This window comes from Delphinapterus leucas, chromosome 11 (genome assembly GCF_059928025.1).
Source record: "Delphinapterus leucas isolate spDelLeu-1000000601 "Yukka" chromosome 11, BTC_Dleu_Yukka2, whole genome shotgun sequence".
NCBI lineage: Eukaryota > Metazoa > Chordata > Mammalia > Artiodactyla > Monodontidae > Delphinapterus > Delphinapterus leucas.
The window spans coordinates 49679935-49707081 of record NC_143139.1 but is presented as its reverse complement, the minus strand read 5'-3'; the positions used below and the strand labels follow the sequence as shown (position 1 = coordinate 49707081).

Sequence of the window (27147 nt, the reverse complement as noted above, 5' to 3'; positions counted from 1 at the left end):
TATCAAGGGTCAGCTTTGAAAAGATACTTTGGTTTTGCTGCTATGTTGAAGGAAAATGCTTGTATAAATCTATTAAGCAGTTAAGTACTAGGTAAAATGGTGCTTGCTTCTGATTTCTTAGAGCTCCTTTGTTTTCTTCGCCATTAAGCTTATTCTGGGTTCGAAACAGGGTCTGCTCGGAAGATAATGATGCGTGTGGTGGTAATGAAAAAAAAAGAAAAGGAATTTTAGAAATGCCTAGGGAAAAACTTTTAATGATTTTTGTGCAACCATTGTGGGTTGTTGCTTTTTGTTTCTTGAAAGCTCCGAAATCTCTCACACCAGGTGTTCCTCTTTCCACTACTTGGAGCCGTCCCACCGGGATTCCACCTGTCTCCCCTTTCAGCTCCCGAAGTTTCCTTTCTCGAAGGCGTAGGCGGCATTTCTCCTCGAGTGGATTCAACTGGCTTTTCCCGGAGGCCCGGCTCCACGTGACCTCCCCTAACACCTGTACAGCCACCAGCTCACAGCGCCCCCATCCTCTCCGCCAGGTACAGACCCGGCTTGGCTCCTCCTCCCCCAGGAGGTCACGGTCCGGGTGCGAGCCTCGCTCGGGCCGTCAGGGGAGGGGCTGAGCTACGGCCCCGCAGCCGCTGGAGCCCTTGCAGCCGTATTATCACATGACTCGACGGCGGCGGTAGCCTTGGCAGCAGCTGCGCCGGCTCCGCGGGCTCGCCGGGTGGGCTCAGTTCCGCTCACGCAGGAGTCGAGCGCAGCAGGCGGGGAAGGGACCTGCTGAAGCTGCGGCCGCCCAGCCGCTCCCGGAGCGCTCGGCATCTCCCCCGGCCCGGCCGGCCCGCTCCATGCCGCTCCATTGCGGAAGTGTAGCGGGGGGAGGGGGCGGCGGCGGCGGCACGGAGCGCGGGAGGCCGGAGCTCGGCCCCTTGCAGCACTAGGCTCTGGGAGCAGCGCGGCGCGCCCACCGGCCCGGCTGCCCGTGCGCCCGCCGCAGCCTGCATGCCCCGCGCTGCGCCTCGCCCGGCCCCAGCCGCCGCCCACTGCTCGCACCGCTGCTGCCGGGCGCCGGAGTAATATGCTCACTCGAGTGAAATCTGCCGTGGCCAATTTCATGGGCGGCATCATGGCTGGCAGCTCAGGCTCCGAGCACGGCGGCGGCGGCTGCGGAGGCTCGGACCTGCCCCTGCGCTTCCCCTATGGGCGACCCGAGTTCCTGGGGCTGTCGCAGGACGAGGTGGAGTGCAGCGCCGACCACATCGCCCGCCCCATCCTCATTCTCAAGGAGACCCGGCGGCTGCCCTGGGCCACTGGCTACGCAGAGTGAGTGCGGCGACACCCCTGCTCTCCTCGCGGCCCTTCCCCGCACGCTTCCAGCCCTCCTCTCTCCTTGTTCCTCGGCCCCAGGGCCCTCCGCTGGCCGCTGGCGTCCAGGCCTCGGCGGGCACCTCTTTACTGACACTGACCATTTCTCTCTTCTCCCACTCCCCTTTCCCCCAACCCCGAGGGCGCGGCGTCTCCAGCCCGGGTTTGGGTGGTAGATGGGTGGGTGGCAGCGCTGGACCGTGGGAAAGCTAAGGCTGGACGCGGCTGTGAATCTGGTGGCTGTGACACTTGGAAGAAAGAGCGTGGAACAGCTCTGCTGAAGTTTGAAACACAGAAGGGAAATCTGGTGTCTGTGCTCCCATTACCCCCAAATCTTTGTGCCTCCGCGTGAAGTTTGTGAGGTAGACCTTGGAGGAACTGTCCCTGCGCCAGGGTTTGCGGGGTGGGGCGGTTGTCCGAGCCCTGGAAGCGGCCGCGGCCGCGTGCTTGGTTGCACAGTTCAGAAGGTCTCAGTTTCTCTGATTTCAGCCTAAGAGCTCATTCGCTTGTCCTTTAGCAGGTAGGAAAACCCTGCGCCTTTAGTAAACGCCAATACTGTTTCCCCCTGTCCTTGGGGAGGGGGAAATTTCTTCCAGGTGTCTAATGATAGCATTTTGGTAATCAGTTTTGGCAATTAAGCGAGAGTTTGAGTGATCTACTATTTCAAGAACCGGTTGAGTTAGGTTGACGACCTGGAGTGGAACTGGGAAAGGAGAGAGGAAGGATTTTAATGGCCTTCCCCCAACCCTACGGCTACTCTTCCATTTACCACTAATGACCGTTCTATGAACGTTAGGGTAATGTTTCTTCCCCTATTCAGCGTTATGAAACTGGGAAACTCGGAAGGTGGAATTTTGCAGACCAGAGTTCCGGGATTAATAATGACCAGGTGGGTGTGCAAAAGTGCACGCAAACCCTTGGTGCCTGGCACACCTGCCCCTTTTCCTTTAACTTCATACGCTCTGTTATCTTGGCCCTCCCTTACCAATGCACAGCCTCGCCCGCTGATTGGTTCATCGGGGAACCAATCAGCTCTCCCGACGCCTGGGCGCTTCGATGCAGATCCTGTTCTGGTGGCCCGGATACCCCCGAGCAGGCCTGGTTCCCGACGCTCCGGGTTCCCGGGTAAGGGTTGGTTTGGGAGACGCTCTTCCTAGAATCTCGAATTCTCTTTTCCTTTGCCTTTCATCATACAACCATTTCTCCACCGGCTGAAATAGAAAAAATATATAATTGGGGATAGATGACTGGAGTGTGTAAAAACAGTGAGGACACAGAAGTGAGAGTGATGGGTGCTAAAACAATAAAATTTAACACATAATAAAGGGCAAAGCATGGTAGAGAACGGTGAGGTTGGGGAGGTAGAAAATATCAGTATACGTTTCAGGAGAAAGCCAAAGCAAAAACACCTGTGTGAGGGAAAAGTGCCTGCCAAAACACCAAGTACTGTTTCTCGATTGAAAAAAAAAAAGTTTAAACGACCGTTTGGACCTTTGCAAGGCCAAAGGCAACTTGGAGGCATACGGTGTCCTACAATTCTGTAGGTGGGGGACCTCGTGCCTGTCAAAAACCTAAATGTGTAGGGCCCATTGTCACTCCAGTGGGTTCCCCAGGGCAAGGGCACCTATCTGAAGGGCAGAGAGATAAGAAGAAAGATGTTTAAAACACAGAATGTGGAAGCTACTTGGACACGTAAAAGGAGTACCTCAGTTAGCAGGAAGGAAAGGAAAGGGGAAAAAAACAACCCGTTTCCAGATGTTTGGATCCTATGACAAGCACACGATGTGCCAAGGGCTGTAAAGAATATAAGGGAATCTGAAATGAGACGTGTGGGAGGGGTAGTTAGCTTCCTTATCTCTAGGAAGCTTATCTTACCCTAGACTAGGACATGAGGGAGGTTCAGTTGTAGGTTAGAAAGGCCACTGTAAGATGTTTAATTATTAAAGCTAGTTATAAAAGTAGTACATACTTGTTAATTCAAGCAAAGACCTGTATACAAATGTTGTCATGTCACTTCCCTCTGTCAGATGTTGTACTGTACCACTTCCTCAAACTTTGAACTATAGTTTATCTTCCTGCAAAAATACATCCTGAATGATCAAAATGGCTGAAATAGGGAAGATGAGAGACAGACAAGTAGGAACTGTGGTTATGGTCAGAGGCCACTTCCAGTAATACTGCCCAGGATATACTGGGAGGAGGAATTCTGTTTGTTCTGGAACGTACCTTAGAGGGATAGAATTGGTAGGAAGATTGCTCAGAGTGGGGATCAGAGGGGTGCTCAGAGTCACAGCTTGAATCAGAAGCGGTTTGTTTACCTTTCCAGAAAGTGAGCTACTTTCTAAGCCTTCCTGGGGAGGAAGAATTGGCATCACTTGGTGACTGAGGAGTTAGAGGAGAGTTGAACTCTAGTGTTGTTGAACTTTTGGATGGTAGGGAAAAAAAAAAGGTGAGGGCTTCCCTGGTGGCACAGTGGTTGAGAATCTGCCTGCTAATGCAGGGGACATGGGTTCGAGCCCTGGTCTGGGAGGATCCCACATGCCGCGGAGCAACTAGGCCCGTGAGCCACAACTACTGAGCCTGCACGTCTGGAGCCTGTGCTCCGCAACAAGAGAGGCCGCGATAGTGAGAGGCCCGCGCACCGCGATGAAGAGTGGCCCCCGCTTGCCACAACTAGAGAAAGCCCTCGCACAGAAACGAAGACCCAACACAGCAAAAATTAATTAATTAATTACTAAACTCCTATCCCGAACATCTTAAAAAAAAAGGTCTATTTTTTGCAACATATTGTTAATCCCTTTAAGAAGGAGATACTCTGTAGGTTATAGAACTAGAGAATTAGCTTAAGTGATCCCTGTAAGATTTGGGGATCCAGAAACAGAAGTCCCTCATTTATTCAGTATTTATTGGCATTGTGCGAGGTGGAATTTCCTGCTCCTCAGAAAGCCTCCTGTTGTGGCTGAGAAGTTGCCATTTGATTCAGGGCTGTATGCTAGGTTGTAAAGCATTGTAGTTACAGATAACATCTACCAAGCTAAAATCTTTCCAAAAACATTGATTAGCAAGTTTTATTTTTTAGTTTGGTGTTGAATCACTGACTTAGCCTGTTAGACCTGATCAGAGAGAGCCCATGGGAAACAATAGTCTGACCCAGAGACCTCACATGGTAGCTGCTTCCTTTCTTTTCCACAAGTTTAAATAACCACCCAAGTGCTTCAAGGACCTGGAAGTCAGTTCAGTTTTTAATAGGTTAGAAGTGCATTTTGACTTTTCTTCTTGACCTTTTACCCAACCTCTTTCCCACTGATGGTCAGTTGGATGTAGTGGATGTGGAGTTTGTGCCTGAAATACGACAGTAGATAATGCAGAGAATATGCAGTGCTCTGTATATGAAAGCATCATATTCAAGTTTTATCAGTGGTAAATTTCTTTGCTTGTACAGAAAGAATAAATCATAATTATAGTATTATCTTATTTAGATTATAGCTGTAACTATGCAATTTTTTTCCTATTACCTTTCTTATAAAAGTGCCCCAGACATGGGTATTTAAAGAAAGCTACTTTGAGAGTTTCTGTTAAATGTGCATTATATAAGTTCTTTCTGCCTCACGTAGTTCAAGATTGTGAAAATTTTGTTGAAATTTAACCTTATTTAAATCCAGCAAACGGCCCACAAGTATTTGGATTTATTTTGGAATCTATAGGCTCTTCCATCTCCCCAGTCATTGGCACTAATTAGCAATTACGAATAAATTGCATTAGTTGGCTGTGTATTGTTTTTTTTAACATCTTTATTGGAGTATAATTGCTTTACAATGGTGTGTTAGTTTCTGCTTTATAACAAAGTGCATCAGTTATACATATACATATGTTCCCATATCTCTTCCCTCTTTCGCCTCCCTCCCACCCTCCCTATCCCACCCCTCTAGGTGGTCACAAACCACCTAGCTGATCTCCCTGTGCTATGCGGCTGCTTCCCACTAGCTATCTGTTTTACGTTTGGTAGTGTATGTATGTCGATGCCACTCTCTCACTTCGTCCCAGCTTACCCTTCCCCCTCCCTGTGTCTTCAAGCCCATTCTCTAGTAGGTCTGTGTCTTTATTCCCATTCTCTAGTAAGCCTGTGTCTTTATTCCCATCTTACCCCTAGGTTCTTCATGACATTTTTTTTTCTTAGATTCCATATATATGTGTTAGCATATGGTATTTGTCTTTCTCTGTCTGACTTACTTCACTCTGTATGCAGCTCAATAACAAAAAAAAACAAACAACCCAATCCAGAAATGGGCTGTGTATTGCTGATAGCAGAGAAACCACTATTTCTCCCTGAAATAGAAATCCCCTGCCCTTTGTTTTTCCCTTCTGGCCTCTAGTACACCCACCCCTCTTACACCTAGTAGCAGAGCTCCTCCCTGGGAACTCCCTCTTTGACTTTTGCAACTGAAGAACCTTGAGGTTCTCCACTTCTTGTTGGATAAGGAGGAAAAGAAATGAGTGGGGTGTGGTGTTAGGGGGCTTTCACTTAACGGAGCTCTCCATAGCACTTTTCTGCAGATCCGTGCAGAGTAGCCTAAAATATTTCGTCTACCTTTCTACTAACCTGCAGAAGGTATTAATTTCCTATTTTAAAGCAGGTGGCTAAGCTCTCCTCCATTTTTCAGATTATAATGAAGTCATCCCCTCAGGGGTGGAGCTCCTGGGCTGTCCTTTTTCTTAGAAACATGGATCAGCTTCCTTCAAAGACTAGTGATGCTTCAGGTAGAGGATTTAATTATCGTGAGGGGTTGTGTTTATCCTGTGTTGCAGCCCCAGTTACATAGACATCGTCTCTGATTTTGACCCACCACACAATGCTTCCTTATTATATCAACAGTTACATCCATACCGACTGATAACTTAAAACTGACTGCATGATAGAATTGTTTTCTAAAAATGTATAATGTTATTGAAGATAATTTAGAAATTTGAGATATAATTGACATAACATACTAGTTTCAAGTGTACAGCATGATTCAATATATGCATGTACTGTGAAATAATCACCACAATAAGTCTAGTTAACACCCATCACCACACACAGATACAGTTTTTTTTGTGATGAGAACTTTTAGCAACTTTCAAATATACAATACAGTATTATTAACTATAGTCACCATTGCTGTACGTTACATCCCCAGGACTTATTTGATAACTGGAAGTTTGTACAATTCTGTGTTTGTGAGTTTGGTTGTTTTTTTCTTTTCTTTTTTTAGGTAAGAAGTGGATTTATTTAGAGAGAAACACACTCCACAGAGTGTGGGCCATCTCAGAGGGCGAGAGTGGCCAGTATTTTGCTTCTTTAAGATTCCAAATAGAAGTGAGATCATATGGTATTTGTCTTTCTCTGAGTTATTTCACTTAGCATAATGCCCTTAAGGTCCATTCATGTTGTTGTCAATGGCAGGATTTCCTTCTTTTTTATGGCTGAATAATATTCCAATATATATATATGGAATATTATATCTATGGAATATATATATATATATCATATTTTTTTAATTCATCCATTGCTGGACACTTAGGTTGTTTCCATGTCTTGGCTGCTGTAAATAATGTTGCAATGAACTTGGTAATGCAGATATCTTTTTGAGTTAGTATTTTTGTTTCCTTCAGATAAATACCTAGAAGTGGAATTGCTAGATCATATGATAGTTCTATTTTTAATTTTTTGAGAGATCTCCGTACTGTTTTCCATATTGGCTACACTAATTTACCTTCCCATCAATAATGCACAAAGTTTCCTTTTTTTCCACATCTTTATTGACACTTGTTATTTCTCATCTTTTTGATAATAGCCATTCTAAGAGGTGTGAGGTGGTATTTTATTGTGGTTCTGATTTGCATTTCCCTCATGATTAGTGATATTGAACACCTTTTCATGTACCTATTGGCCATCTGTACGTCTTTGGCAAAATGTCTATTTGTATCTTCCACTCATTTTAAAAATCGGTATTTTTTTTTTTGCTGTTTACTTATATGAGTTCTTTATATATTTTGGCTATAAACTGCTTATCAGATATGTGATTTGCAAATATTTTCTCCCATTCGGTAGATTGCCTTTTCATTTCTTTGATGGTTTCCTTTGCTGTGCAGAAGCTTTTGAGTTTGATGTAGTTCCACTTGTTTACTTTTACTCTTGTTGCCTTTGCTTTTGGTGTCAAATCCAAAAACTCATCACCAAGATCAATGTCAAGGAGCCTACTGCCTATGTTTTCTAGGAGTTTTATGGGCTCAGGTCTTACATTCAAGTCTTTAATCCATTTTGAGTTAATTTCATGTATGATGTAAGGTAGTAATTCAGTTTTTCTTTTGCATGTGCTGTCCATTTTCCCCAACACCACTTAAGAAGAGACTGACCTTTCCCCACTGTATGTTCTTGGCTGCTTTGTCATAAATTAATTTACCATATAGGTATGAGTTTATTTCTGGACTCTGTTCTGCTCCTCTGATCTATGTGTCTGTTTTCATGCCCATACCATACTGTTTGGATTTACTATCACTTTATAATATAGTTTGAAATCGAAGTGTGATGCCTCCAGTTTTGTTCTTGTTAAAGATTGCTTTGGCTATTTGAGGTCTAATGTGGTTCCATACAAATTTTAGGATTGTTTGTTCTATTTCTGTGAAAGATGCCATTGTAATTTTGATAGGAATTGCGTTGAAACTGTAGATTGCTTTGAGTAGTATGGACATTTTAACAATATTCTTTCAACTCATGATCATAGAATATCTTTTCATTTATTTGTGTCTTCAACTTAATTTATCAGTGTTTTATAGTTTTCACTGTGCAGGTCTGGTCTTTTACCTCCTTGGTTACATTTATTCCTATTTTATTCTTTTTGATGCATGTAAATGGACTTGTTTTCTTAACTAAAAAATTTTAAAAATAAGTTAATTTAAAAATTAAGTGTCTTTATAATTTTCTCTGATTTGCCTAATTTGAACAGAGCATTGATATTTTTCCCCCTTGAACTTACGCCATTCTCCCTCAGGAAATAAACAACATTCATCCGCTTCCATTACTTCTGTCATCCAATCAGTGAAATCATTTCATTCGTATGCTGGGTCCATAACATAAGACACAGTCACATCCTCAAGAAAATCTTATGGCATAGTCTTTCCCCCTTTAGTGTCATTCTTTGAAATTAAATTGAAGTGAAATCATGGACTATTAAGATTACAAGAGACCAACACTGCAGGTGGGGGAAGTTGTTTGTTTTGTTTTTAATGTCTTAATGCTTCTGGGCAATTTCAAATCTCAGTATTTGGAGCCTTTAAGTCACACCAGGGAAGCAAATTGTTCTTTTCATCAAGCATTATGATTAGCTGCGAAGCCCTCTGTACCTGAAGGTCGCAAGACCTTTATACATACCTATATAAAGGTATGAATAAAGAAAAAATTATCCTGACACTTGTTAAAAAGGTAAGAAAGACTTTATTCAAGACTATTGCAATAGGGGCATTGTATTAGGGGCGAGAGATCAGACTCAACTCCAACTACGGCAAAGACAGATGGAAATTTATAACCCAAGAACAGGGTGATGAGGTCAGTGGATGGAAAATTACTAAGAGGAAACGTCAAGGGTAGGGGGATTCTTGCTGAAGGTAGGTCAAGGAGTTATACATCAAAGGTAGGAGATGAGGAAATTGATCAGATATCAAGGGTGATCAGATTTGACTGCTAAGTAGGGACTTAAAAAAACCAACTTTCTTATTTACTATCAGCAACGGTTCATGAAATAAAGGATATTTTAAATCAGAAGTGTAGAGGCATATAATCTCAGCAAAAAGAACAGTTTTTAGTTTTTTGAAAACGCTATGCTCCTATTTTTCTAGTTTTTCACAGATTCAAAACCATGTATTTTACCTGTCCTGGGGGATTCCCAAGACCCTTTACAGTTGTAAACTTTGTGAGTTACTGGGATTAGGCTGAGAGCCAGCGTCTTTCCTTCCAGGCTGTGGTTATTCCCAGTGGGACCTGCTGTCTCCTTTATTGTGATTACAATTTTGAATTCCCCCAGTACTTTATTATGAAAAATTTCAAATATCCAGGAAAGTTGAAACCATTATATACTTAGCACCCGTATGTGCCCACCATCTAGATTCTACAGTGCACGTTGTACTGTATTTGCTTCATCATTTGCCTATCCATCAATCCATTCTTTTTATTTTTAAGTGTGTATTTCCTTTGGTCCAATGGCGTTGATTTATGCTATTAAGTTATTTTCCACAGTAAATTAAAAGTTAGGTTTGAGTAGCTTTGACTTTCTCAGTCGAGAAAACCACCAAACCATTAGGTCCTCATCCATGGGAGGGGGGCAGGAGGGGACCCAGATTTAGCTCTTACAACTTGGTGCCCTGCAAATGCTCACTCAGTCCGTATGCTTTCCATAACTTAGCACTCACATAACTGAGAGCTTTACATGGGGTCAAACTGAAAAGTAGGAATAGTTGACACATCGCTTTGCTGTGCTCTTGTTCAATTAAATCAGTGGGAAATTGGTTTAAAACTTGAGTCACTCCTCTTTTCAGCTGGTAGCCACTCAGGTGAACATTATCTGAGGAGTAGTCTGTTTAGAAAAGACTTCAGAAGGTGTCGCCTGAAAAGTGCTTAGTGAATAATAAAGACACCATTGCGCTGTGTTTACCTGACTTCTGAAGCAGATGTAATCCACTCGGAAATTTAGGGAAATTTACTTGCTTAATTGCTCTTTTTCCAGTGAGGAATGTGAATCCATTGTGCTTTCTTTGATATACAATTTCTGACTTAGTTTTCTTTAAATGACTGTAAAATTTAAATGCTTACCTGTATTTTCTTTCTATGCTTATTTATGAGAAAAGATAATGATACCACCAAGTTACATCTGTAGAGCTCTGTATCGTCCCTGCCATGTATACTTACATATAAGCATCTGTTATCCATGTTTAATAAAAGGAAGATGAGGCCCAGAGAGAACTTAAGTTACTTTAGAATCTCATACCATCCCGTGATCCTGGTGTGACCATGGCTGAATCATTGAACCTGACCATTTGTTGTGTGAAATTTTTCATTAATAAAAAGGCATCATATCCTCATAAACAAAATGCCACAGAAGAGAGTGTGTAATGTATTTAATTACTCAAAAGAAACTAATAAAGTCTAATCTCTAGGTGTCTTTAAATTCCTTAAGGGCAAATTAGCACATCAAGTTTTGTATGAAAGGATGCTTTTCAAAGCTTTTAAAAATAGTTTTACTGAGTATAATATACCTTTTAAAAATTAACTTTCTTAATATATGTGCATTTCCTATGTTTAACAGTCCAGATATTTTCAAAATTACCATCTTTTCCTAACTTCAAATTGCTTTCTCCCCCCCATTTTAATGTTTTTGGAAACCCTGTAAATCTTAAAACCAATCTGTACATTTTATGTAGTGATGTTTTTCTAAAGTTAATAAATAGATCATGTGTTTTACTATTAACAGCTACTTAGACATGAGGAAATAGACTGAGGAATTTTGAATAATGAGGCCCAAGTCCTGAGTCAGGTTTTATGAGACAGTACTTTTAAAAATTACTTTGGGAATTCTGTTACCTAAGTTCTTACTTCTTACTTAAGCGCAATCAAGTCTGAATGGGAATGTTTCAACTTTGAGGGCCAGCAAGGCCAGCAGTGCTCAGAGTGGCCTTCATTTGCTGGTCCTTGGCCTCATGGGCTCCTGCAGGGCTGTCTTGGACTAGTCAGGTCTAATGGAGCCTTGCTGGCTGGCTGGGCTGTGTAATGAATCATTGCAGGGCTGTGGGAGAGATCAATTATTTGCCAAGCTGAGGTGACTGAAGTGATTCGTGCTCGCTACTGTCCTTTCAGGGAGCTGACAGACAGACATTTAAGCTATTGAAGAACAGTGCCTTTCTACCAGATAACCTTTTTCATATAAGCATAGGAGGGGAAAAAAAATCTCAAGTGATAAATTGATTTTTTAAATAAAAGTGCAGTGAATTATTGAATTGCTATATTTAAGTGGTTGGCCACGGTGTATTAATAGTCATTCTTTACCTTTTTGAAAAGATGAACATTGACAACTTATGTTTAGAACACACAACTGGCAAAAATAAGAGATAGAAAATAAATGCTTAGTAGGAAGCAGATTTTAAGGGACGCTGAATATGAATAGCTCATAAGAGGATGTCAGGGGACGGAGGGAACCAAACTGGTATTACTCTAGAAAGAACTATTAAGTGGGTTTTTTGTTGTTGTTTGTTTTGCTTTTGTTTTAATATAGAAGAGGAAATAGCCACAGTATTTTGTTGCAAATAAATAGCCTATGAGGATACTATAGCCTAAAATATATGTTTGGGAAACACCAAGCGATTTTTTTTTTAGCCTTTACCCCGTAAAGTAGGGTTTAGAATAGAGCCAAAGAGCCAGATTAGATGGCCTCTTGGCACCCTGCCCTGTGGTTATTAATAATGGGACCATGCTGCTTGGTTGTTAGAACCAGGTGTCCAGAGCTGGGCTGGTGATTCAGTGCAGCAGCAAATGGGAAGAAAAGAAGAATTGGCAACTCAGACTACAGCAGCTGGTGTTTATTTTTTAAAATATCCAGGTGCTCAGATGGGAATTGCAGGGGCCTGTTGTTGAAGCCCTGCCTCTCGTCCTCTCTCCGTGTCCCTGGTCATCAGGTCAGTGCTGACAGCGGCCACTTGGCCACGCTGGCTCTTTTCCACCTCGCATACCACCTGAAGTCCTGCCAGCTGCCTTGCCACCCTCAGGGGCACCACGAGGTGTCATTGGTCTTGGGTGTCATGGGTCTTGGGTGGTGCTGTGGATTCCCTGCAGTCCTGGTTCCCAACCTTCTCACTATTAAGCACCCATTTATTTATTTATTTTCTTGGATGGATCCCTCATGAACGATTTTGTCCGGCAAGCTGTATAAAAAATAAGTATTGCTGCCCCTTAACATTTTTTTAACCAGACACAGTATTTTGTAACCAGTAGGAGGGGTGGGTGTGGTAATAACATTTAAGCCGAATGCAAAGGATTAACCTTGGTTTCAGTTACTGTATGAGTCCTTACTGCGCACAACCTATTTTTCATTAGCTTTTTCCCCTTCAATATTTAAAATAGCTGAGGTATGTTATTGCTGCCTTCTCTGATTCGTAAGGAGAATGGACCACAAGTTAGAACTCTGCTGACAGGCTTGGCTTTTGTACCACCCCTGGGTTTTCAGCTCAGATTCATGTCAAGATTATTTTGTTTGGGATTCGAATGTGTAACACCTTCCCAGAGCACATTACTTCAAAGTCCCCGACGTCCTTTTCCTTGTTGAAAATTATGTTTTAATAGTTTTATTTTCTTAGCTCGCAAAGTGTTGCAAGTTGCCTGAGAAGCCTGGTGCTTGTCAGCTGTAGATTTAATTAAACTCATGCGAGAGTTTTGTTTTTTCTAGCAGAGTTTTGACCCTTGGGCAAAAGTTTATATTGTAACAATTTTTTTAAAATTAATTAATTTTTATTTATTTTTGGCTGCGTTGGGTCTTCGTGGCTGCGCACGGGCTTTCTCTAGTCGCGGTGCATGGGCTTCTCATTGCGGTGGTTTTTCCTGTTGCAGAGCACGGGCTCCAGGGCGCTCGGGCTTCAGTAGTTGTGGCACACGGGCTCCACGGGCTCAGTAGTTGTGGCTCGTGGGCCCTAGAGCGTGAGCTTATAGTTGTGGCGCACGGGCTTAGTTGCTCCGCAGTATGCGGGATCTTCCTAGACCAGGGCTCGAACCCATCTCTTCTGTATTGGCAGGCGGACTCACAACCCCTGTGCCACCAGGGAAGCTGTCTTGTAACAATTTCTGTCATCCACTGACTATGGGTGAGAAGAACTTAAAAACACCTTTAGATGTCTTCTAACCTGCCAAGGTAGAGGAAGGCATTGATCAGTCAGGAACATAGAATTAGTGTTTTTAAAATGATATACTTCTTTTCCTCATCACAGAATTGATATGTGTGCACTGTAGGCACTTTAAAATTCTTATAAGTACTATAAAGAACATAAAAATTATCCACAAATTCTATCATTCATAATCAGCTTCAACTGATAATTTGTATCTCTAAGTACATTTGTATTTGTTTACGAAATGGGATAATTCTACATACTGATTAGTTTTTTCACCTGAAATGGAGTGACTATCTCTCCATGTAAATACTCTGTAATTTTTAATAGCTCCATTGTATTCCATTGATGATTTTAACATACTTTTTTTTTTGGTGGTAACCAATTTTTTACTATTAAAAACAGTCCTGGGATGGACTTCCCTGGCAGTCCAGTGGTTGAGACTCCCCCTTCCACTGCAGGGGGCACAGGTTCGATCCCTGGTCGGGGAACTAAGATCCCACATGCCGTGTGGTGTGGCCAGAAAAACAAACAAACAAACAAAAAAAACCAGTCCTGGGATGAATATCCTTGAAGCCAAATCTTCATTAAACCGTAATTTGAAAAGTGACATTTTTTCTGAGAAAAATGTTCAAATTGGACTTCTCCAGTATTTCTAGTGACATTATTCAATAGTTTGAAAAGATCAATGTTCAGGGTGAACATTATTTTGAGAAACGGCAGTTATGTACCTTATTTTAAAGTACTTTACCAAAGTAATGTTTTTGGTGAGCCAGGCTTCTTTTTTATATTTAGGATTAAATAATTTGGTTTAGAAAAATGACCCTTAAGGACTAGTTTAAGACCCTATTCTGAAGAATTCCCCAGTGATTCTGTCATGTCTTCAGCGCTAAAGGCACTCATTGGCTGTCATGCATTTGAGAGATAATTGGTGACATCTTTTGTCTTTATTTAATTGTTTGAACTTTTAATGAATAATATTGAGGGTGTGGGTGTTGTCGTATACATTTTAATTCCTCTAATACTTAATATAGAGCTGTATACATTAATGCTCAAATATATGTACTGGAAATAGTGGGGGGACATAATGAATATAGTTCTTTTAATTTCAAATGAAGCAGAGGTTACCTTTGTTCTATGCGTTGATTTCGAATTATGAGCTCAACACCTGGGAATACAACAGTTACCACAGTATTTACAAATTTCAGACAAATGTCTGACTGTCACTAAGTGTCTCTTGGAGGCATTGCATGGTATCCTCTGCACCTGGATTTCCCTGTGGGGAAACGGAAAAAATGCATTAGCTTTCTGACTCTTAGCTGGAGGTAAGCAGTGGGAACGGTAAAGTAGGTAGATTTCTTGGTATATATTAATGAGTGGCTGGGAATGGAAGTCTGTCTGTATGGATACTGAGTTCAGAAACCCACTGAAGTTTCTGAACATCATCAGTCCTTTGTCTGCTCTCTCACCTGCTCAGGTTTTTTTGTTTTTTTCTCCATGTTCTTTCTGTTGTTTTTTTGGGGGGGGGTGTGAGGGTGGAGGTTTGGTATATTCATAAGATGCTTGCTCATTAATCCTTTCTCAGTGCACAAGCTGAAGCATTATTGAATTAAGCACAATCTATGATTTAGTTCACCTATGAATTAGATTGTTTATACTGAAACTTGCACTTTTGGTTTGGTATGAAAACTCAAAGTCACACAAGGTAATTGGTCCATTTCCCTCTCTGCCCAACCCCAGCCTGATATCTTCTAACTTAAAATCATGTGCATGTAGATATGCACCAGTTAGAATAAAATTCTTTACTCAAAGTCATTAAATTCTACTCCTAAATTGGTGTCGGTTCCCAAGCTGACCCTGAGGAGTTTTTGTTTTTGTCAGCTATACAGGCACATCTCAGAGATACAATAGTTTCAGTTCCAGACCACTGCAATAAAGTGAATAACACCAATAAAGTGAGTCACATGAATTTTTCGGTTTTCCCAGTGCGTATAAAATTTATGTTTACACTCTACTGTAGTCCAGTGAGTGTACAATAGCATTCGGTCTGAGAAAAATGTACATACCTTAGGTAAAAAAATACCTTATTGCTAAAAAATGCTAACAATCATATTAGCCTTCCGTGAGTTGTAATCTTTTACGTCTTTATTGTAATCTGTTACAATAGTAACATCAAAGATCACTCATCATAGATGACCATTACGAACATAACAACTGAAAAAAATTGAAAATTTGCGAAAATTACCAAAATGATACAGAGACATGAAGTGAGCAAATCCTGTTGCAAAAATGGTGCCGATAGATTTGCTTGATGCAGGGTTGCCACAAACCTTCAATTTGTAAAAAAAAAAAAAAGAAAAGAAAAAAAATGCAGTATCTGTGGAGCACAATAAAATGAGTGCAATAAAATGAGGTATGCCTGAATATATGTTATATTTACTGTACTGGAAATTAAAACTGAGAAATTAAAAAAAAATTTATAAATTTAGTTAAAAAGAAACATGGAAACATTTTAAATAAAAAATACCCATGTTTTGCAGAACAAAACCCAATTTAGTAAGAAGAGTGGCATCATTGTACACTCACAAGTCCCTTTAGTGTCTGCCTTAATAGAAGACAGCTGGATTCGTATCTGCTTCTGCACTTAATAGGTTGTACTGTCACACTCATGAGTCAGCTCCACTCATACTCATGAAAGAATGAGTGTGAAAAAGGAAAGTAACATCATAGCATCATGATGAAAATAATTTTGACCTCATGTATCCCTTGAAACGGTCTTTGAGTTTCCCTGGGGTTCCCAGATCATACTTTGAGAACTGCCAGTGTGGAGAATAAACAGTTAACATAACTTTCTGCCGTACTATTTTATTTGGCTGCGCCGGGTCTTAGTTGCTGCGTTTGGGATCTTCTTTGTGGCATGTGGGATCTAGTTCCCTGATCAGGGATCGAACCCGGGCCCCCTACATTGAGAGTGCGGAGTATTAGCCACTGGACCACCAAGGAAGTCCCTCTGTCTTATTTTTTGAACTCTATTTTACAGATAGAAAACCTTAGACCACTTTAAAAAAGTTCCAGTGGAATGTATCAATAGCTCTTCCACTTCCAATATGAATATTTGTACTGATTCAGGAATACACTTCCACACACTCTGTGGTTTTTATTCCAGATGGTGGAGTACTTTGTTTGCTCCAAAGGGCTGTGTGTCATTATGTTTGGGCTATTTAAGACCATTAGACAGTTGAGAGGGGTTAGTATTGTCTATCTTTAATAGATAATAAAAACAATAGGGGCCAGAATTTGCTAGAGTTGGGGTTAAAAGTACAGATCTTCGAGCACTTTAGGTTTATGGCAATTCTGGGATTATTTAGTAGTGTATTGTACTGGTTTTCTTTGTATCGTTTATCACAGATTTGCTGTATACTTCACATGAGCTAAGGGGCAAAATATACAGAGATTTTAAGAGGCTTAACATTCTTGTTGGGAAGATAAATTCATGAAAAGATAAAAATCTAAGCCTAGTGTGACATAGGAGTAGCATGGTGCTGGGGGAAGATGAGAACCTCAAAGATGCAGCTTGAGGTCATCCTGGCTCTTCTAACCAGCTTATGGCTTCAGCAAGCTGGTTCACTTTATTAGTTCTCAGTTAAGTCATTGACTGAGTCCTTTCCAGCTAGGAGGTGCCGAGTAAGTACCTCCTTACTCAAGCACAGCAGAGGTTGTGCACTGATGAGTTATTTTTTACTGACTTGTAAGGTACTTGTATACAGTTCATAAAAGTTAATGCTTTTTCATTTGCCTTATTTGTTTTATCATGAATAAAATCTCTGGAGGATCTGTTGGCTGTTTTGCATGTTAGCAAAGGTGGTAGTGAATTCAAAATCTAATTACATGTGATTTAATGATACAAACTTCTGAATCTAACAGCCTGGTAAACTCAGGGTGGTGGAATGGAGACTAAGCCTCTTGCCTGGAGGATCGCCTTCTGTCCCCACATCCTGTGCAGCAATGAAGAGTGAGCACCAAGCACAGACTGTAATATTGTTTCTAGAGCAAACAAAATAAAAAATTCTAAACAAACAGTTTATCCTGGATTAAAAGGGACTAAATTTATAGGCTCTTTCCCCCCTCTAATTCTTGGAGAGTAATGAGGCAGTCACTCTCTCTGTCCAGAAAAGTTTTGATTTGAAGTATTCGTGTAGAAGGACCCATTGTTATCAGTGAGGCAGGTAAAATTATGATGGTGATGATTCCAGCATAGTTGGTTCCCGTTGGTTCCACTCTGGGATGACCTTTTTTAAGGCATGATTCAGTTAGAGCCAAACCATAATTTGTAAAGTATGTAGATGTCCGAATAGAGTGTATGAAAAGTTGAAACAGATGTGAAATTGGTAGAAACCTACTGATCCTTCCAGAAAGAAAGGGAATGAAGATCACAACCAGTGTTGAATTTAGCTCCTCTGGTTAGCCCCAAGTTGCCTCAGGGTGGGTGACCTGAGGACATCTGTAGTGCTCTCAGAATTGGGCTGTCACTTGGTACAGAGCGAATGTCCTCTACTTTGGCAGTTAAACTGCTGTGGAAAGCAGCTGTACTTGATGTAATTTAAATCAATATCTGTGCTTGTATGCGGCCCTGCAGCCACTTTATCACTCTACTCTTGTCAGCATCTCTGACCTAAGAGTAAAGGACGCGGTATCTTGCTTAAGATTTGGTTTTGAAAACTCATGGAAGTCAAATTATATTTTAAAAGCACTGGGAAGCTGTCTACTTAAAGTGTGTCACTGTGGGACATATTTTCACAGTGTTGAGAATAGTTCTGTTAATCAGTATTGGTTCTTTGTGAGCTGGAGTTGAATATGCTACATTTTTCTATAGTGGAGGATAAATATAGTGGTAGGTTCATTTCAGATGCCAAGTGACCAGCTGCTAGCTTCAATAGCTCTTTGAAGATATCAGGGCTAAATGGCTAGGAATGAGTGGTTGGGTCATTACCTACTTCAGCTTCCTCCCTATTTTGCTTTTTGATACTCTGAGAGGATTGATTTACTTTCGGTATCTGTTCATACCAGAATTGCTTGAGCATCCATTTCTATAGTAGGTTTATTCCAATTTAAATAGGAACGATTCAAAACAGTATGTGCCACTAATTTTTCTCACAAGAAACACTCTTAGTGTTTGAACTTAAATTACATGTCCTTTCCTGGGATATATTTATTTTTACCATATCTCAAAGCAGGGTTTTACCTCATCTGTAAAGCTAATTTTGCAGTATTATTAGGAAACTAAGTAATTTAGGTGTTTTGTTCCTTAAATATAATAGGTTAGGTATTTATAAGTTGAAGGGTGAGTTATCTCCATTTCATACCGTATGGCATTCAAGCTTTTTAGAATGTGTTATGGGACACACACCAAAAACAAAACAGAAAATGTTTAGATTGTGTTATGTTAGTAAAATAAACAGTTTGATTATTTTCTTTAATAAACATAATTTTAACAATCTATGATCAGTAATGCCGACTTCTTTTTTCTACAGTAAAAACCATTGAATCATATACTTTATTTTTTTAACACGTTTATTGGAATATAATTGCTTTACAATGGTGTGTTTGTTAGTTTCTGCTTTATAACAAAGTGAATCAGTTATACATATACACATGTCCCCATATCTCTTCCCACTTGCGTCTCCCTCCCTCCCACTCTCCCTATCCTACCCCTCTAGGTGGTCACAAAGCACCGAGCTATCTCCCGCTGCTATGCGGCTGCTTCCCACTAGCTATCTATTTTACATTTGGTAGTGTATATATGTCCATGCCACTCTCTCACTTTGTCCCAGCTTACCCTTCCCCCTCCCCGTATCAAGTCCATTCTCTAGTAGGTCTGTGTCTTTATTCCCGTCTTGCCCCTAGGTTCTTCATGACCATTTATTTTGTTTGTTTTGTTTAGATTCCATATATATGTGTCAGCATACGGTATTTGTCTTTCTCTTTCTGACTTACTTCACTCTGTATGACAGACTTTAGGTCCATCCACCTCACTACAAGTAACTCAATTTCGTTTCTTCTTATGGCTGAGTAATATTCCATTGTATATATGTGCCACATCTTCTTTATCCATTCATCTGTTGATGGACACTTAGGTTGCTTCCATGTCCTGGCTATTGTAAATAGAGCTGCAGTGAACATTGTGGTACATGAATCTTTTTGAATTATGGTTTTCTTAGGGTATATGCCCAGTAGTGGGATTGCTGGGTCATATGGTAGTTCTATTTTTTTAAGGAGCCTCCATACTGTTCTCCATAGTGGCTGTATCAATTTACATTCCCACCAACAGTGCACGAGGGTTCCCTTTTCTCCACACCCTCGCCAGCATTTATTGTTTGTAGATTTTTTGATGATGGCCATTCTGACCGGTGTGAGATGATATCTCATTGTAGTTTTGATTTGAATTTCTCTAATGATTAATGATGTTGAGCGTTCTTTCATGTGCTTGTTGGCAATCTGTATATCTTCTTCGGCAAAATGTCTATTTAGGTCTTCTGCCCATTTTTGGATTGGGTTGTTTGTTTCTTCGATATTGAGCTGAATAAAGCCCACTTTTAATAAGCCATACCGGGTACAAATAAAACTTAGATTATGTCAGCTAGGTTGACAGGAAACATTGTTAATTCAGTTTTCAGTCAGTTAACATTTATTAAACTCCTACTGAATATAAAGCTCTAAAGTATGAAAAAAAATGCATTCCCTATCTTCAAGAAGTTCACAGGTTAGCCGGGGAGATATAGTATGTGTCTAACTATAAGACAGTGAGCTACTGTGATAAAGAAATTCAACAAGTGCAATGGGAACTCAGCAAATGGGAACTCAGCCTATAAATTTAGTCCCTTAATTCTGGTGGGATTGGGGAAAATGGGAAGGGGGTTAGCAAAGCTGACACTTGTCTAACTCTTATGGAATGGGTATTGGATAGAGGAGGCATATGAGGGAGACAACAGCGTGAGTAAAAGCATGATGGTGTGAAAGTGGCTATTTCTGGGAATTAGAATTATCTTTTGCGACAATTTGTAGGTATACATTTGTTGAAGCTCCTCAGAGAAAATCTCCACCTGGAGCCCGAGCCGCCTGGCACTAGACATAGAATGATCCTGTCTTCTTATGGAAAGAGTGGGTGCTGATAAAATTTTGATTGCTCTTTTTGTTTGCCAGGCATGGCCTCTGAAATCTCCTGTAAGATTTGTGCTTCCCTTCATTATGGTAAAAAGAACCGTATCTGAATGATGCTTCTGTATTTAGAAATCCTGCTGGGTTGCTCTTGGGATGTACACCTTCACGTTATGTATTGAGGAATGGAGGGGAAATGGGAGATTAGACCTAGTGGGATTTGTCATGGATGGAGGTCTACGGTGAATTCACTGTGGACCACAACTCTTGCTACAGGAAAGGTAATAATGATGAGGGGCATCCTCCCTCGTGTGCTGATAGCATCACCTGGATATGTCCTGCAGAAGCTCTGCTACAGTCTGTGCCAAACACCCCCTGGCCTACCTGATTGAATCACCAGGGAAGTAGAGCACATTCTAGAAAACGGGATAGTAGAACCAAAGGCACAGAGCTGCAGACACTGCTGTGTCTGCCTGTGTTTGACAAGACATTAGAGAGCCACTGAAACCCTAAGCCAATTTTTCTTTTGCCCTGAGATTTCTGACTCATTGCAATTAAAATCAAAGTAAGACCTAGTCCAGAAAGTGTCAGACCTTAAAAAAAAAAAGTGTACAGAGGCCAGGGACAGGGCTGAAAAGGTAGATTGAGGTGAAGAGAGTGAAGGCCCTTGTATATCATAATAAGGAATTTTCTACCTTAAATAGTAGGTAGCCACAAAGGATGTTTTTAGTAATCAGGTGTTGGGAATAACATGATGAGATATTTTGGAAAAATAACTGGTAGGCATAGGAGAGAAACAGGTGAAGGTGAGGTATGATAGTGAATGAAAGAAGAGGGTACTGTTGGAGGGCTTCTAGATGTAGAGCTAGCAGACCGCGGGGGCTGATTGGGAATGAGGAGGAGGTATGCAGTAGGGACATTGAGCACTTTACCCCTTCTCTGATTCTCTTCTTGTCAGGACACATGGGAGGCTTAGACTTTTCTGCTCCCTTTTAAGCTAGGTGGGCCCATATGACTAGTGCTGCCCAGTGTGTTGTGAGCGGAAGTCAAATGTCACTTCCAGGCTGAAGCATTTAACTGTAGTTGGAAGACCGTCCAATATCATCTTCCTCTCATACAATAGTGAGAAGGCTGTGTGTTTCAGATGGTTCATCTACAGGTTGGTGGAGCCTTAGTCCACTGAGTCCCTATAGCAGGGACATTGCCCTGTAGGGTTGTTCAGGTATGTAGTGATCAATATCTGTTGTGTGAAGCTACTAGGATTTGGGGGATGTTTGTCACATAGCATATCCTGACTAATGCATGGTGGTGGCTTGTAGCCTACATTTGTAGATGGAACCTGCAGTGGAAAATCAGGTTTTACTTATTGTATTTCATTATAGGTGCCACCTGAGAAAGAATCTGCACCCATGCTGGGTTAGAGTTAGGTCGATATCTTTGTAGGATTTCTTAGAGCTTGTAATTCACTGTGGAGAATTTTGAAACTGAGGGAGAGTATGTGTTGCTTCCTAAATGTATCTGACTATGAAATCCGTTTACTTAACCTTTTTCGGTAAGTGCACTTATTAACATTTTGAGAAACACAGTTAAGGAAATACCGAATTACACAGCCATAATGGTCTAGGCCTGACACTAATTGCATAAACCAAGAAGAGTCTTCAACTGGAAAGGAAGGATAGATTTGAGGGAAAAGTTGAAAGAAGGATGGACAGGAGTGGGACTGACTGGATGTGTAAAGAGGTTTAATTGTTTTCAGTTGCCGTCTCATTTCTGATTGATTCCTTGCCAGTCTGCATAGTGCCTTTCCAGACCTTTTCCTTTTCCCTCCAACTATCAATCCCATTCGTGTCTCCCTCTGTGTTGGTAGAGGCCCTTACCTTCCCCCCTTACTGGATCTTTGTTCAGCACAAGCTCCTCTTTCAGGCCACCTTGGGACCTCTTTAACATCATCTTTCTTGTCCCCTGCTGTTGGAGATGGAGAAATGTTCTGCCAGAAGTGTTAATGCCTTCTCTCCCTGCCACATATGCTCATATGTGCCCTGACTTGCATCTCCTCTATTTGTAATTCCAGCATCTTGACTCTTCTCGTTGCCTCCCCCTTGGCCCAAAGGTGTGCTAAGTCATTGCTGTTGGGTCAAACGGCACATCCCCTCTTCTAGTCCATATTTCCCCTTCAAGTTACTGGACCCAAAGTTGCTCTCTTTTTGTAACCCCTTTATTTCTTTCCTTACACAAACACACATGGAATGCCTTCTGTATGCCAAGAACCCTTCTGGGTGCCAGAGACACAAAGACAGATTAGAGAGGCCGCTTTCCCCAAAGTGTCTAGTGGGAGACCCATCCAACTGAACAGCACAGGGCATCGTGGGGAGACGAGCCCAGGGCGGGGACATCAGAGAAGGCTTCCCACAGGAGGCGTGGCAGGAGCTGAACGATAAAGAAGTCAGCCAGCCAGTGGAGGGACTGGAGAGGAGAGAGGGGTTGGTGCACAGAGGAGTGAGAGTAGGATGCACACCAGCAACTGTGGGTGGTCTCCATGCATTGCTTCTACTTCAGTGCTCCTCAGGAATATGCTTGCCCAAGGTCACCAGTGACTTTTTAGGTTCAAGCAGTCACTTAAATTTGTTCATCTTCCACATCCTCACCAGAGCAGTCATTGCTGCTACTCACTCTCTAGTCCATGAACTCTTGTATCTCTTAACTTCTGGAGACTCCTTCCTCTGGTCCTTTTTCTAATTTTCTAACTCTGCTCCCTTTTCTTCTCAGAAATCTCCTCTCAATAGCGCTGTTCCTGGGCTCTCCGAACCTCTCCCCGCTTCTCTTCACCCTCTCCATTAGCTGTTTTATCCATGTGACTTTCATTGGGATTTGAATTTATCTTTAGCCTTGCCTCTCTCCTGAACACTTACTGTGGTCCCCTCTGCTGTGATCATCCCTTCACTATGCCTGCCTATCTTGTGTGCTTTGCATGAGTCTGAATTTAGATTTGTTTGAAATATGAGTGTGAATTACAGGAGTTGTAAAGGACATGGTAGGTATTCCTTGCTCGTGTGTCATTCACGAGCTAATGGTTTTTGACAAGGCCAGGTGGAAGCAGTTGGATAATGCCAAGACCTCACTGTGCCAATACCTGTGAACAGCTGGGGAACAAATCTGCCTTTAGTTTCCAGAGCTACACTGGTCTGTTAATAAAATTCTGTTGTGTAGGTTTTCTGGTGAAATAGCTTATTCTCTTCTTGTTCAATTACATTATGGTGGATACTTTTTTTTGGTGAATTGCCATATAATTCGGAATAACGTGCATTTGTCTTGTTAGTTTAATTTTAATTTTAATTTTTGGCTGCACTCTGTGGCATGCAGGACCTTAGTTCCCCAGCCAGGGATCGAACCTGGGCCCCCTGCATTGGGAGTGCAGAGTCTTAACCACTGGACCGCCAGGGAAGTCCCTGTGTGGTTAGTTTTATTAAAGCAAAAAAAAAAAAAACCCAAAAAACACAACCAATTGAGTACATGTATATTGAGTCAGAGTTACTTTTTGGGATGCCATAGGTAGAAAGTGAATTAACTACTTTTGTAGAATGTTTACATTTCTGCCAAGTGCTTGCTGATGGTGTTCACCAGTTATTTCCAGTTCTGTTGGGGACGTGGCTGTTCACCATCTTCCCTTCCTCAACCTGGGGACCCTCTAGACAGTGGAGGCTCTGTCCTCCCTGATGAGGACATGTGGAGCCAACCTGAAATGGGCATGTAGAGTGTGTGACAAAGAAACCTTTGTGAACACAGCGTGATATAGCCCATCCTTCCTGATGTACCTTTGCAAATTGTGTCAATATTTGGGAAATTAAAGTCAGTGGTTGCCTGCGGTATGAAAGTGGTTCTAGATTTTTCTTTCTTTTTCTTAATTTTACTTATTTCATTGAAATATAGTTGACATACAAATTCTAGATTTTCTTAGTATCTCAGGCAGTAAATTGGGACCGTGAAGAAATAATTCTCTGATAAATGAATGAGTTGTGTAGCTTATGAAGTGGGTTTCGCTACTTACCTGAATTTCTAATTAGAGTCCTTTAATGTAATCAAAGGCTCGCAGGAGTATTGTGAAATGGATGTCATCTTTTCCTTTTTTATTGAAAAAGGGAAACAGGTGAGTTACTCAAAGGTTTAATAAGGTTAGTCAACAAATATTGCCAGGTGCTGTGGCAGGCTTTGGGATTGAATAGTAACCAAGATAAAACCTGGGCCTTCAGGAACTTAATCTAGTAGAGGAGAAAAACAGCAATTAAAGTATCAAGTGATAAGTGCTGGTATGGGGGAGGCTTAGGGTGTTAGGGGCAGGAAGGGAGGGCTACCTAACCCTGAGCTGTGGTGCTGAGGAGGTGATGTTGGTTCAGCTGAGATTTGTTAGACACTTTCTCTGTGCAGGTAATGGGATGGGTGTTGGGGATACAGTGGAGAAGAAAAGCATGGCCCTTGTCCTCACAGAGCCTGTAGTCAAAGCTGAGACTGAAGGATGAGTGGTAATTAGTGGGAATCTGCCAACGGATCCCCTGAAAGTGGAAACCTATGTGCAAAGGCCTGAAAATAAGTAAACGCTCGGGTCGTAAGACGAGCTGCAGGGGAGCCAGGGACCGGAGGCTGAATGGGCTCGCACACAGGGAGGACTCCAAGCACGCTTGTGAAATAATTGTGAAGAGCATACTTATGTACTTAAGGTCAGTAAATGAATTGTACAAGATCACATACACACTTCCTGGAAATATAATATCTTATGCCAAAAAACCCCCCAAGAAACCAAACCCAACAAATTTTGGATGCTACATTTGATTAAGAAACTTGTTGAAATTGTAAGTTCCCTTTTGGGAGGATAAGGAGAATAATGTAGGGTTTAAAAGTTGGGCAAATGAGTGTAGTTTACAGCTTGTAATATTGTTGGGGAGAAAAAGAGGAGTCAAGGGTGACTCCAGAGTTTTGGGCCTGAGAAACAGGGTGAATAAACGGTAGCTCCATTTTCCAATAGTAAGTCAGGGAGGCCCAGCGAGGAGCTGGTGTAGTGCTGTCCTCTAAGCAGTGGGCTCCAGAGTTCTTTGGCCCAGTCCAACCCCAGATCAGCTCCTTCTAGCTGACACTTAATGGCCGTTTCCACGTCTGTGAGCCAGGGATTAGTCCTAACTCGCAGGGTGCTTGTGAGTATGAAACAAATGTGAGAACAAGAAAGATGGTAAATAATTATTTGTTTAATATATACCCCACTCTTACTGGAAGCCCCTCACGGCAAGGTCTACGTCTGTTTTGTTTACTGCTCTATTCCCAGCCCGGAACCCATAAGTGAGACAAAACTCCCAATAATGATACAGGGGGATCCTGTCCGGGAGGAAAAATAATTTTCTCTCTACCCTTCTGGGTTCTTGGCTGAGACACTGCCCACTCCCCCACTCTGGTAATAAAGACGTATTAGCAGGAGTAAAACAGAAGTTTAATCACATGTATGTCTCCTGTATACATAGGAGATACCCAGGGAAACTGATTAACTTCCTGAAACCCCTGGACCTCCAGGGAATTCCCCTGAGTTATCACCTTAAATACCTTTGGCTAAAGACAAAAGATGTGAGAGCCAGTTTTAGGAGGTTATTAGGAAAAGCACAGTAAACAAGGGTAGGGCTGTTGTGCAGATTTAAATTGCTGCCTCTCCACTGATAATAGTTTCTAGAGATTTAGTCATCCTCCTCTTTCCGGAACCAAGAGGGGAAATGGAAATTTCCCCTATATGCTTAAATGTCTCTTACAAAGGGTAACATCTACTAGGTTTTCAGAGTTTCTCTGGTGTTTGCTATTTCTTAAAAATAACCAGCTCAAGATCATCCTTATGCCAGAGAGGCATACTTGGAGGTGGCATATTTTGTTCCCCTTCAGTTCCAAAGAAATTTTATTGCCTAAAATCAAGGAGGCATTATTATTTTTGTGTGTGTGTGTGTGTGTTACGCGGGCCTCTCACCGCTGCGGCCTCTCCCGTTGCGGAGCGCAGGCTCAGCGGCCGTGGCTCACGGGCCCAGCCGCTCCGCGGCACGTGAGATCCTCCCGGACCGGGGCACGAACCTGCGCCCCCTGCATTGGCAGGAGGACTCCCAACCACTGCGCCACCAGGGAAGCCCAAGGAGGCATTATTTAAAGGTCAAAAAATAGCTGGAGCACCTCCGTGAAGCCAGCTGGCTGGGATTTCCTCCGTTGGGCTGTAGATCCAGATCCCTCCTGGTCACGACTCTGACTTGGTGGTTGTCCACTCCAGTGTTAATTATCAGGTGGGTCAGCCCTGTATCCTCTACAAGCCGGAGACTTTTGAGCCAGAGGAGCAATGTCTTGGAGCTTTATTGTATGTGGAATGTATTTGTTACGTAATGCCTAATATATTTGTTTCCTAGGGCTGCAGTAAAAAAAAAAAAACAAAAAAAACAAACAAAAAAAACACCAAATGAGTGGCTTAAAACAACAGAAATTTCTTCTCCCACAGTCCTGGAACCGGAAGCCTGAAATCTAGATATCGGCAGGGCCATGCTCCTTCTGAAGGCTCTAGGGGAGAATTCATTCTTTGCCTCTTCCGGCTTCTTCAGGTGGCTGCTGGCATTCCTTGGCTTGTGGTCACATCACTCCAATCCCTGCCTCCGAGGTCACGTTGCCTTCTCTCGTGTTTGTGACAAATCTCTCATCTCACCCTTATAAGGACACTTGTCATGGTTG

The 27147-nt window shown here is 42.0% G+C and overlaps 1 protein-coding gene across 1 annotated transcript in view; it reads left to right on the top strand.

Moving 5' to 3' along the window:
- Nucleotides 1–586: 586 nt before the first annotated feature.
- PPM1H (protein phosphatase, Mg2+/Mn2+ dependent 1H) overlaps nucleotides 587–27147 on the top strand; it is a 260953-nt gene continuing 234392 nt past the window's right edge. The window contains exon 1 of the mRNA XM_022571638.3: nucleotides 587–1317. Coding sequence (XP_022427346.1) covers nucleotides 1073–1317 — 245 coding nt within the window. The 5' untranslated portion in view covers nucleotides 587–1072. The remainder of the gene's footprint in view (nucleotides 1318–27147) is intronic.